This window comes from Typopeltis vanoorti, chromosome 22 (genome assembly GCF_054136105.1).
Source record: "Typopeltis vanoorti isolate ZY-2024b chromosome 22, IOZ_Tvanoo_1.0, whole genome shotgun sequence".
NCBI lineage: Eukaryota > Metazoa > Arthropoda > Arachnida > Uropygi > Thelyphonidae > Typopeltis > Typopeltis vanoorti.
In genome coordinates, this window is record NC_143570.1 from 78462080 (window position 1) to 78475890 (window position 13811).

Consider the following 13811-nt stretch of genomic DNA (forward strand, 5'->3'; position numbering starts at 1 on the left):
ACAAAATATGTGTTAATCAACTGTTTATGTTATCGGTAAGTCTTCCAGTCAACTGTAAGCCATTAGCAGTTAAGTTTTGGGGAGTCAAAAGTTATATGCGGATTTTGGAACAACATGGGGGAGGATGGTCTGTGCCCCTAACCTTCACGTTGTTCAAGGATCAACTGTATATATTTTTTTCAAAATAACATACAAAAAAATTGTTATTGAATAAATTTCATAAAATATAAGCATACTAAACATCTTGTTATTTTACTAACCTGTACATAATCCAATAGTGAAAAAGAGATATATTACACTGGGTGCAACAAGGCTTAGCAGCAGACCTCCTGCAGCTAGCAGTGAACCCATTATTGTCACTGTACGACAACCATATTTATTTGTTAGAGCACTGGCCACTGGACCTAAATTAACAAGAGAAGTTATTTATTAATCCTAAAAACAAGTTACATTTGAATACTATATGTTACTGCTCCAGAATGATTCTTTCAAATTAACACCTAGTGAATTTGCATTTGTAATGAGCAATGGTTTATGTGATATTAATGGTCATATGTAGGTGTTGGAGAGAATTCAGAGGAAAGCAACCGAAGTGGTGACTGGTGTGTGGAGTGCTCCCTACAAGGATAGGATAAAGGCTGATTGGGTTATAAAGATAGAAATGGTGTGTGTGTGGGGGGATGACAGAAACACACATAAAATGACAGAAAAATTGGATTTAATAGGTCGGAGATTTTAATACAAACTATTAGCCTACTAGTTTTGCCACATTAACTGAAGGCTTCTTCTAAGCCAGATAAATCTACAATAACAGCTGAAAAACAAAAACAAGCTTAAGTTTCAAATTAATACATTAATATATATTAATTCATAAATTAAGCTCATTTTTGTTTTCAAGCTGTTATGTGTAGATTTATCTGGCCCAGAAGAAACCACCAGATAATGTGGCAAAACTAGTAAGCTGATAGTTTGTATCAAAAATCTCCAACCTATTAAACCCAATTTTTCTGTCATCTTATGTAAATATATAGTGGTCGAAAATAAGCATTCATCAAAAACACATATAAAGTTATTTAAAGAAGTTTTATACAGTAGATGCCAACAAAACTTTCCAATACATGATAGAAGAGAGCAAGTCATTCCTTTGAAGTTATATAAGAGTGTCATTAAGAATTAAGGATATGAGGACTATATTTTTTTGCTATTACAGAATAGTGAATGAATGGAATGGTTTGCCAGAATTTGCTGTAAGTGCACTTGCACTAACAGCAAATTAGCAATAGTGTTGTTATTGCAGACCTATTGTAATAATAATAATATCCAAACATAAGGAATAGCTTAAGGATTTATACACATTATATTATGCAGGCTCCAAGAGCCTAAATATTAAGGTATCTCCTTCTATGTGACAAAATGACTTAACTCCTATCACATCTCTCTCTCTCTCTCTCTCTCTCTCTCTCTCTCTGAAACATTCACCAAAGACACACAATATCCATTACCTTGGTTACTTTCCTCTGGATCTTTTTTTTTGACTGTCTCCATCTCTACAGCAAGAATTCTGCAGGAATATCTGACCAAAATTCATTTATATTAGGAATATATTAATTTATTCCAATATTTCATTGAGTCATTGTCCTCAGGGGCTCACTCTAGTGAATACAGGAATGACAAAACTGAAATACCCAATGCTGGACTCTGTCTTACTTCATGCAGCATACTGCTGATATATTGCACTGTATACCCAGTCAGATCTTTCTTTCCTTCTCCTCTCTGTTCTCCTCTCATGCCCCACCTCCAAAAAAAGCTGTTAGAGTACTTGAAGGCTTGGGGTTATATTTCCTTTTTACTTTTTTTCATCTTCCTTTTTTTTACTAGGTCTAACTTCTCTCTGGCATTGCATGCTCATTTCGGTTGTGTGTGTCTTTATGCAAAATTCACGTCAATTTGACCATATGTATAATTGCATTTTTATTAATGTATAAAAGTTTTAAGAGTGTATAGCACATTATTGCCCATCTTAATTGGTCTAATGCACTTAATTGTAGAATAACTTTGAATACTTTACTTTATATATTAATTGTAACAAAATCTGCTCAGAGTTGGGAACAGTGTATTTGTTTTAAGATATATTAGATATTAGAAAACAATAATGAAGGAGAATGCTATATTTGGTTGGTATATTTGCATTTCTCAAAGGTGTAAAATTTGGAAGAGAAGGAAAAAGCTTACCTCTTTTGACTATAATACTGTTTCCAATTGTAAATCTGGGCAAAAAATTTATAAATTTATTGAAAATTATATATTAAAAACTTGTCTATATCATATAAAAAAACTTGCCTACCATGTCAGTTCACACTTCACGCACGCAAAACAGATGAAACTCAGAAAACAAAAACAGCAACACATGACAAACGACAATGTTCAATTGGATTGGTTGACACAATAACCAAACACAGCCTCTAGGTGCTATTTTCTCAGGGCTCACCCTTCGTCACCTTCTGAGCGGTTTAAAACTACTAGATTGCTAAGAATTTGATCTGCTGCGCCATCTGTACATCTTTTCAAAGGGCTCAAAGGTGTATATATTTTGAATGCGCACCCAGGCTATTAATGCGAATGTCATGCAATGTTTACTCGTCAAAAAGCGCCTTCTTCATGATGCATTATATTGTGTTTACTTTTAGGAATCACGCAAAGTCTGAAAAAATTTAGGGGGTCTTTAATGGGAATAAATGCAAAAATCTAATATCAGTGATATTGCTATTTGGTGGATGAGCACCGCACACCCCCTGAATATTCACCCCTGGTCACAAGATATGTTACAATGTTTGGGGCAACCAATGCTCTCCAGAAACCAATTAAGGAAGATGACAGGTACGTGATATGGTCAACAAAAAACATACAAATATATCAACAATTAATGTCGGAACATTATTTAAAACCGGAAATAAATTTTAAAAAATTTAACTGAAGTATAGTAAGTATGTCAGAGACCAATTGGACAGATGAGGGATATGTTAACATCCAAAATACAAAAATATTTTACTCAGGAAGAAAATAATGAATAAGTATATAGAAAAGGAACAACAATCATAGTAAAAATTCATCTTTTAAATTCAGTAACAGAAATTACCCAGTATCTTCAAGATTAATTCCACTAAGATTAAAGGCAAAAGAAAAAACACACATATTAAGGTAATACAAGTTTGTGCACCAGATCATGCTGCACAAAAGGCTCCAATTTGGTCTGTTTGCAGATTTGGTCCACAAACAGAAATTGGTAATATCAACAGATAAGACATGTTGATGGTAATGGGAGACTTCAATGCAAAAATAGTTAAGCATTCTGAGGACGTGGAAAGAGCAAGGTATAGGAAATAAGAGATCTGGAGGTGATAGTATAAGGATCTGAAATTTAGGGGACACATAGCCAAAATTGTAAAGACAACACAAAGGCTTCTGGGAATGATGCGGAAAACACTGACTTGTAGAAGTAGGGAGATTCTTGCTCCATTGTATAAGGCTTTGATTAGGCCACACATGGACTATTGTGTCCAGATTTGGTCACCTGGTTTTCAGAAGGACGAAGAAATGTTGGAAAGGGTCCAGAGCAGTGGCGGCCAGTGAAAATTTTAAGTGGGGATACTGCATATACAAAAAAAAAAAAAAAAAACTTATTTTTTCTTAATCAGTAACGAATTTATTAATAAGTAAATTTACATATTAAAAATTGCTTTATTAAAAATATTTCATCCTCACCATGAACAAACACCAATAATAAAAATTTCATATCAATAGCAATGACAAGCACAAACGAATATCGGCATTAGATCGCAGTGCATTTGTTTCGTGTAACGATAATTGAAAAAATATAATTCTTTTCATATTTTCAACAGTGACACTCGTCATAATTCAGCCTTGTATCTAAAATAAATAAATGATTATATGTTATTTTAACAAAATAAAATAAGATTGACAAAAAATAGTTCACCACGCACATGCACCAATAATAAATATTTCATATCTCACAGAAATAACGTGCGTAAGGATACTAAAAATACACTGCTGTTTGGGCAGTGTGGGAATGACGTAACGTGCAATGACAAACGCAAACGAATATCGGCGTTAGATCGCAGTGCATCTGTTTAGTAATCTAAAACATTAATAGAACAATTCCAATTATTAACTATTCAATGAATGTCAAAACATAAGCTGTAACCTTTAACATGTTGTATTGCATTTATATAATGTGAGCATTGTTATTATTTATAAACACAAACAAAATTTAAATTTTTCATTTTTTCCTTGGGGGTGCTGCAGTGTCGCAGTGCTTATGTACGGGCCGCCACTGGTCCAGAGGCAACTGACTAAGGTAGTTTCTAACTTCTGAAATGTCGAATATGAGGAAGATTGAGAAGATACAATTTGCAGAGTCTGGTGGACAGGAGGAAGATATGATAGAAACCTACAAGTTAGTAAGGGGTTGTTATAGGATCAATGTTGAAGAGGTTCTGCAGAAAATAATGGGGGATCAGGGGAGAACCAGAGGTCATCCCTGGAAACTGTATAAAGAGGATGTGAGTAGGGAAGTGAGAAGCAGGATTTTTTCATGCAGAGTTGTGAATGATTGGAATGCCTTGCCTGAGAGTGTGGTGTCTGCAGAGAATTTGAGTGTGTTTGAAGCACAGTATGATGAGCTGTGTGTATGATAAAAGGACCTCCCAGATGAGTCTTTGACTCCATGGGATCTTAGGTAATAATAATAATAATAAATTTGGAAATGATGAAAGAGGATAGATTCCATGAATTTTGCAAAACAACAGGACTGGTCATTACTAACAGTTTATGTTTTCATAGAGATAATCATACATACATGTGGATCTCACCTGATAAAAAAACTGAAAACTGTATTGATTATATCTTAGTCAACAAAAAATAGAAAATATCATTCCAAAATATAAAAATATTAAAGAAAATAGATACAGATTCTGATATAAAATTTGATTAGCAAAACTAAAGCTTCAGTTCAAAGCACAACCAACAGGCAAAGCCTCTAAAGCTTATCATAAGACTCATTGAGGGGGGACTCATTTCAAGACAGCACAGAGTCTATCATACTCTGTGTTGTCTTGAAATGTTGTCTTAGTATTGCAGCAGTCCTCTGGGTTGCCTTCACCACCTTCGTAATATATGCCCTAACTTCAATTTTCTATTTCACAATCACCCCAAGATCCCCTGCCTCATCCACTTTCTCTAGTACTAATAGAATATACAGCCTCACATCTGTGGATCCCAAATTTCAAGACCTTGCATTTAGTTTTATTAAACTGACATCCCCATTCATTTACTCACTGTTCCAAATTGTTCTTCAAGTCTTCTGGAAAAGCCAAAAACATCAGTACCGTTACTAATAACCCTTCCAAGCTTCACATATATATAATAATATATAACTGAATATCTTCCCATAACCCAGAAACAATATCACTGACATAAAAGTTAAAAAGTAAAGGTCCCAATACTGATCCCTGTGGAATCCCACTTGTGACCTTCATTTTCCTTGATACAGCTCCCCTATAAACAACTATCTGATATCTAACAGGCAGCTGATATCCAGTCCCATAAATATAGCATATCAAATAGCACTCTATTAAATGCCTTTGCAAAATCAAAACAAGTGGCAGTATACACCTTTCCCTATTCAATTGCTCTTGGCCAGACACATTAGACACTTTTGTATGTCATCTCAAAAGTCTATATCCTAGACTTCAATTTACAATTGAAAAGGAAACTAACAATAGTCTTGCCTCAACAAAGACCTTGGTAACATATATTCCTAAGGTATCCTTTCACAGTATACAAGAAATACATGCAGGTACATTCACAAACTTTCCCAACATCCCTCCTCTCAATAATATTATTATTATACAGGTATCTCCATGAAGTCAAAAGACTCATCGTGGAAGATCCAACCTAATCATTATTCACATAATACCTATCATATCTCTCCTTAAACTTATTCATTGTTGGACCACTCAAAAACCACCTTTGGCAATAAATTCCACATGTTGACCAATCGCAACCAAAGAATCTAGTCTGCACACACCCTCACTAACTACACTCTTACACAACTGACAGGGGTGACCTCTTGTTCTTCCTCTACTCCTCATGATATCAGAGATATCTTTTCGTTTGAAATCCATTCTGGCTATTTGTCTTGGAAGAACAAGATTTACAAATAGAGAGTCCTCCCCCCCCCCCTCCCAACTCTCATGTCCACATGATATGATATGATAAAAACTAACCAATGGAGCCTACAGTCTTTGTTCTAATGAGACCTTTCTTATAGTATAACTAAGCCATATTATTATTTAATAACCTCCATGGAGTTAACAGACTCATCATGGGAGACCCACACAACCAGCAACATGTCTATTGTAATGAGCTTTGAAGTTATTTACATTACCTGCACTCACAACGCACTCAGGCGATGCATTCCACTCACTAACAACTCTCCACATAAAAAATCTACTTTTGACTCCCTTCTTCACCACATCCCTATAAAACTTCCAGGGATGGCCCTTGTTCTCCCCATCTTAACATTCACTCGTTTTATAATTTCTTCTGTATTAATCTGATAGACTCCCTTAACTAACTTGAAGGTCTCTATCATATCATCTCTTTTCCTTCTATCCATCAACCTCAGTAATCTACATTTTTCTCAAACACTCTTCATAGCCAACACTCCAGAGTCCTGATATCACTTTGGTTATTTGTCTATGGACCCTCGCCGGCGTTTCCACATCACAATGAAAACTACGTGCCCAAATATGAGCACAATAGTCTCTATGTGGTCCTATCAGTGCTTTATATAGAAGCACCACCACCACCACCACCTCCTTATCTCTACAATGTCAATGTACTTTTTATCATAGCAGCAATATGATGTGCGGTCTTTGCAACATATACGATGTACCCATGGAACTTAAGTTCACTGTCCACCATCACTCCAAGATCCCGAATCTCATCCACTTCCTGAGGTATACAGCGCTACCAATATAGCATGTAACCTTATGTCTCTTTATCCTAAAGTGTAACACCTTGCATTTATTAACATTAAAACTGCAACCCCACTCATTTGTCCAAGCTAAAAGCCTATTCAAATCTTCCTGTAGGGAATTAACATTCGCACTACTTCTGATAATCCTAACTTTGCATCATCAGAAAACATTTGAGGATCACCAGACTGGTATTGCTACATACTGGTATTGCTCTCTGAACAATACCAATAATGCACAACTTGCTGGTAATGCTCAGAGAGCCAATCTCTGATCCATCTAACCAATATACCATCCATTCCTATCCTCTGCAGCTTGTACACTAAAAATAATCAATCCTTCCACCCTGCAAACCTTGGAGGGTAGAAGGATTGCTTATTTTTGTCTGAGACACATTGGAAAATATAGCCAGAATTTGAAAGAAATAATACAACCTCTGCACAGATTTCAAGTTCAGTTTTAAACTAACTACTCGTAGTGATTCCACTATAGGTAGTTAGTTTAAAACTGCTCCAGAGCTCCTCGCTCTCTCTCTCTCTCTCTCTCAGTTCCTGAAGTCTATAGAGTTCCCTGTTACTGCAGGTTGTCCTACTATGGACAGACAGGAAGATGAGCCACCACCCACATAGAAGAATGGAAAAACTATATATACAAACAAGACTGCGGGAAAAACTTTGCTTAACACGATTAATTAATCCATCATTTAATGCGAGCTAAAGGAAATCATATTCAGTAAATACAGTAAACAATAGGAATAATTATAATTTATCCATCAGTTAATGTACATTTTTTTTTTAATTTATAAGCTATATTAGAGGATAAAATCATCAAAGTTAATAAAAATCAATTGCTTAAATTTTTATTTAATGTCTAAACATTTGATTGAGCTACTTTTTCACAAAAAAAAAAATCAAGTAAAGATGTTTGAATAGTGCTCGATATTTTCATTTTGTCATGCAATTTGCGACAGCTGGCGATCGCTTTATCAAGACTTCAGCAGATTTCGAAGCTTCATTCCATATCAGGATTAGCATCAAACAAAATTTCCTTAGCATGCTCAATGTGATTGAAAACTAGCTCGAGTTCTTTTGCAGGTAGTTCTTAATTGGAATAGTTATAATAACATCCTCTGATGAGATGATATATACTTATGATAACTTTTAGGATATTATTTGGTATTTGTCTTTCTTTTAATATGTTAAAAAAATGCTTCCTTTAACTTTGTCAAGTGAGCTTTTTCAAAGTCAATAAATGTAATATATGTTTCTAAATTGTATTCTCTTCTTTTCTCTACTATTCATTTTAGGCAAAAGGCCAAGTCTATACATGATCGTCCTTTTCTAAATCCATTCTGTACTTCTAGAATAAAGTTTTCAGAATATTTTATTAGTCTGTTATTTAAAATGCTGCTATATATTTTGTAACAGGAATTTAGTATATTATACCTCTATAGTTTTTAGGGTCATTTCTACTACCTTTTTTAAAGATAGGAATCACAATTCCTTTTTTCCATTCTATTGGAAGGTTACCAGTTGAATAGATTTTATTTAAAAATAATATGAGTCTTTCTTTGAACCTTGTTCTTGCATATTTATGTAGTTCTGAACCTAGCTTATCTTCTCCAGGTGATTTTCCATTTCTTGTTTCTTTCAGGCTGATTTCGAATTCTTCTTTAGTTATTTCATTTTCATTTTCATTAAATGTTTGCCAGTTATCTTTTTAAAACATTTATCTGCTCACAATTCTGTATAGAAATTCTTCTAATTTCAATTCGGTGTTTAATTTTATGTTTTCTTTAGTTCTTCTTTCATTAAATAACATGCGGACCCTGCATAGGGTCCGTGTGTTATTTAGATGCAACTACTTGTTAGTACCACTCCCAACTGACCTGTTGCCTAGTCTGATGCTGGGGGGGATATATTATTGGCTGTAGAAGCGTATGTTCACAGGGCTGGTTTGCCTGCTTGTGGGATGAAAAACTCCAGATAAACTGGCGGAGAAAACCCTACTGCCCGCACCCAAGACCGGCTGTCTTGGCTATACCTGAGGAAGATCAAGTTCCTAACGTCTTCGATGGGAATTGAACCTGGGACACTCCTTCCCCAGGCATATGGTTGCAAAGCACAAAGCCACTAGGCTAACCGTGCAGACCATTTTTTAGTATCTGTACTTAAATGTTTCAAAATATTATATACATACATTGGGTCTTGTTTTATATAAGTCATGTTCTAAATTAGAAACAAATTTGTTCCATGATTCTCTGTGTCTATGGCTCTTATTCTTTTATATTCTATTTCATCTTTCAACTACAGACCAATCACTATCTCAGGAGTGGTGGTAAAAGTATTGGAAAAGTTGGTTAAAGACAAACTTCAAGAATGGGTGGATCAGGATATGATACTCTATAGGGGCCAACATGGTTTTGTTAAAGGTCGATCCTGCCTTAGCAATTTATTAACTTTTTATAATAGAATGACATCTGAGTTGGACAAAGGAAATGACTACACAGTGGTACTTCTGGATTTTGCTAAGCCGTTTGACAGGATACCCCATGGAATACTGTTGTGCAAATTGGAGCGGATGGGGATGGATACTAAACTGGTGATATGGGTAGGAGAATGGCTCAGGGAGAGATACCAGAAGGGAGAGGTACCAGAAGTGTATCCAGGAGCAGAGTCCAGGATGAGGCAGGTGACCAGTGGTGTGCCTCAGGGCTCTGTGCTTAGGCCATTGTTGTTTAATTTGTACATAAATGATATAGGAAAGGCATACAGGGAGATATTCAGTTGTTTGCCGATGATGCAAAGTTGGGTAGCACAATAAAAAATCAAGCTGATGTTGAGAGTTTGTAGGATGATTTAAATAAGCTGGCAAAATGGGAAAAAGGTTATGGATCTCACTTCAATGTGGAAAAATGTAAAGTTATGCATTGGGGGATTAAAAGATTACCAGCTGTGTACTATATTCATGAAACAGTGCTCCAAGAGATTGATGAGGCTAGGGATTTAGGGGTGTTGGTAGATAGGGAGATGAAGTTCAGAGGACACATTGCCAAGGTGTCCAAGATTGCACATAGGATTACTTGGTTGTTAAGGAACACACTGACATCCAGAGATAAAGAGGTTATTATTCCCCTTTATAAAGCGTTGATACTTCCACATTTGGATTGCTGTGCTCAGATCTGGTCACCTGGATTATTTGGAGATGAGGAAGTTATGGAGAGGGTTCAGAGGAGAGTGACTAAATTGGTGAGTAATGTAAAAAATGCTCCCTACATTGATAGATTGAGAGCTTGTGGATTGCAGAGGTTGATAGGCAGAGAAGAGGGGATATGATAGAAACATTTAAATCACTAAAGGGTTTTTATAAGATTGATGTAGGGGAAATGTTTCAGCTGTGTGATAGTGATGGAAGAACAAGAGGTCATCCCTGGAAATTAAGGAAAAGTGTGCTCAATAAGGGTGTGAGAACAAGGTTTTTTTCCTGGAGGGTGGTGAATGAGTGGAATGCATTGCCTGTCTAGGTTGTGAGTTCGTCTGTAAATGCATTCAAGAAGAGATATGATAGATATTGTTTCGACAGTTTGGGTCTCCTGCAATGAGTCTACGGCCTCCATGGAGATACCAATAATAATAATAATAATAATAATAATAATAATAATAATAATAATAATAATATTACCTGAATGTATTTCCACTGCAAATACCACAAACCATGATAACATCTGTGAGATGAACTTCAATCCATATTATCCTTGTAATTAATCCAAAATTAATTACAAGGATATGGGAGACAGGATCATGGCATAGAGACTGGAAGAAGTCTGTTTTCATACCATTATACAAGAAGGGAGATATAAAGGATTGCAAGAACTATAGAACTATTAGTTTAATCACTCATGCAAGCAAGATTTTATTAAAGATTATTCTAAATTAGGACTAAGGCTAAAGTTGAAGTAGATGGCTGAGGAACAAGTAGGTTTTAGGAAAAGTAAGGGTACAATTGATCAGATAATAAATTTAGTTTAATCCTTTATCCAAGTGTAAGCAAACATAGTTTGCACCTGAATTATCTTCAGGACTGAGACAACTCATGGTAAAGGTAGACCAAGCTCTCATCACTCCTTGTCTTAGTATCTCCCATAATGCAAAGCACATCTCCTTGCAGACATGTATAATGCTATGCATTAAGGGAAGGGCAACTACCCAGACCAGTTTCAACCTTTATTGAATAGGTCAAACTCCAAAAACTCAGTGTTGTTTCCCTCAGTAACAGGCTCACCCTACCAGTCTCTCAGCATTTGCTCTACCCCATGGTAGGCTCACCCCACCACCGGGCAGAGCCACTCATTTGCTCATATGTCATCTGAGGGGTAACAGCAACAGCCATGCCTCAGTTAAATTCATGGGCTACAGCATTTTCATTCATTACCCCCACCCAGGACCTGGGTGGCAGCAATAGCCGAGCCTCAGTTAAAACTTCATGGGCTACAGCATTGCTATTCATCACCCAAGCTTCCAACAGGTTTCGACCTTTATTGAATGTTCAAGTACAGGTCGAACTCCAAAAACTCAGTGTTGTTCCCCTCAGTAACAAGCTCACCCTGCCACTGAGAAGAACTCTCAGCGTTGGCTCTACCCATGGCAGGCTCACCCCACCACCGAGCAGAGCCGCTCATTTGCTCATATGTCATCTGAGGGATAACAGCAATAGCAGTGCCTCAGTTAACTTCATGAGCTACAGCACTGCCATTTATTATTCCCCACCCAGGACCTGGGTGACAGCAACAGCTGAGCCTCAGTTTAAACTTCATGGGCTACAGCATTGTCATCCATCATCCAAGCTTCCAACCGGTTTCAACCTTTATTGAGGTCTCATCAGTGGGAGCCAGACTCAGAAGTGGTGATACTAAGGTGCAAGCAATGGACAAGTCATATTTACCTATATGAGTTGCCAAAAGGTGTCTCACCTTATTATTAAATTACTCTGGATTTAGAGAAAGATGTTGGAAGTTCTTTCCCCCACTTGGTTAGACTATAATAATTTTAGTTTAATCCTTTATCCAAGTGTAAGAAAACAAAGTTTATGCCTGAAGTATCTTCAGTACTGAGGCAACTCGCAGTAAAGGTGGACGAAGCTCTCATCACTCCTTGTCTTTGTATCTCCCATAATGCAAAGCACATCTTCTCTGGGTCTGGCTCCCACTGACAAGTCCTCAATAAAGGTTGAAACTGGTCTGGGTAGTGGCCCTTCCCTTAATGCATAGCATTATACATGTCAGCAAGGAGATGTGCTTTGCATTATGGAAGATACTAAGACAAGGAATGATGAGAGGTTGGTCCACCTTTACCACAAGTTGCCTCAGTCCTGAAGATACTTCAGGGGTAAACTTTGTTTGCTTACACTTGGATAAAGGATTAAAATAAATTTATTATAGTCTAACCAAGTGTAAACAAAACTTCCACCATTGATCAGATCTTTCGCTTTAGACAGATCACAGAAAAGTATAAAGAATTCCAACTCCCTAGGGCAATGTGTTTCATAGACTACTCTAAAGCTTTTGACTGTTCAGCATGTGAAACTGTGGGGAGCAATGAAAATAATGGGTTTTTCCTCAACACATTATCAGGGTGATAGCTAACTTGTACAGTCAGCAAGAAGCCTTGGTAAGAAGAGGTGTTGGGTAACTCATTAGTTTCAGGTTGAAAAGGGAGTTAGCCAATTAAGCCTACTTTCTCCTCACCTGTTAAGTATCTATGCTGAGGACATCATGCATGCAGAATTGAATGAGCTTAACACAGGAATTAGGATATGTGGCAGATTGATCAGTAATCTTAGGTATGCTGATGATTACCAAATATGACCATGTTGCCACCAATTGGTGAGAGTGATCATAGAGTCATGACTTGGGAGGTGGCTAAAGGTGTGGAAGATACAATTAAGACAGGGTATATGTGGAATTATCGAGCTGGTAAGTATGACAAGCTTAGGAGTTTGATTGGTTCAGTGCCATGGCATGTAAAACTGCAAGGGCTGGATGTCGATAGTGCATGGGAGGCGGTTAAGAAGTATTTGCATGAGGCAATGGCTGACTGTATACCTAGAGTCCGAATAATAAATCAAGTAGGGATTAAATAGATGAATAACACCATTAAGCTTGAGCTGCAAAAAATGAAACAACTGTGGAAGAATTTAAGGAGAAAGGTGACCAGCAGCAAGCACATGAACAATATAAAGTGCAGGCCAGAAGGGTAACGAGTGTGGTAAGAAAAGCAAAAGCAGATTATGAAAGAACATTAACAGTTTTTTCGATATGTTGCAAGTAAAAAAAAAAATGTATATGGCAGAATGGTTTTAAAGAATGCCGATGGTAGGGAGATACCTGAATCAGTTGATATAGTTGAATTACTGAGTGAGCACTTTGCAAGAGTATGACATCCAGGTGGTGACATTGCAGGAATGAAGGAACTAACAGTTTATACGGAAATGGTGGTGAATGAAGTGGAGGTGAATAGTCTATTACAAAACCTCAATGTCAATACATCTGTGGGATTGGATGGTATACTAGCTCACGTCGTATGTGAAGCAGCTAAAGAATTGTCAGTGCCCTTGACCATTTTGTTTAATTTGAGTCTCGGGTCTGGGTTAGTCCCGAGGGGGTGGAAAGAGTGGAAAATAGTTGCGCTGCATAAAGGTGGTTCCAAGGCTGCTGTTGAAAATTACCAGCCAATCAGCATAACAGGAATCATTATC

At 36.7% G+C, this 13811-nt stretch overlaps 1 protein-coding gene across 5 annotated transcripts in view; it reads right to left on the reverse strand.

Annotated features, from left to right (window-relative positions):
* The window catches only part of LOC150094505 (monocarboxylate transporter 12-like), a 191830-nt gene that overhangs the window by 116867 nt on the left and 61152 nt on the right, over positions 1–13811 (reverse strand). For all 5 annotated transcript variants that reach the window (XM_090411878.1, XM_090411879.1, XM_090411880.1 and 2 more), the window contains one exon: positions 261–404. In XM_090411878.1, the coding sequence (XP_090268004.1) occupies positions 261–404 (144 nt within the window). The remainder of the gene's footprint in view (positions 1–260; positions 405–13811) is intronic.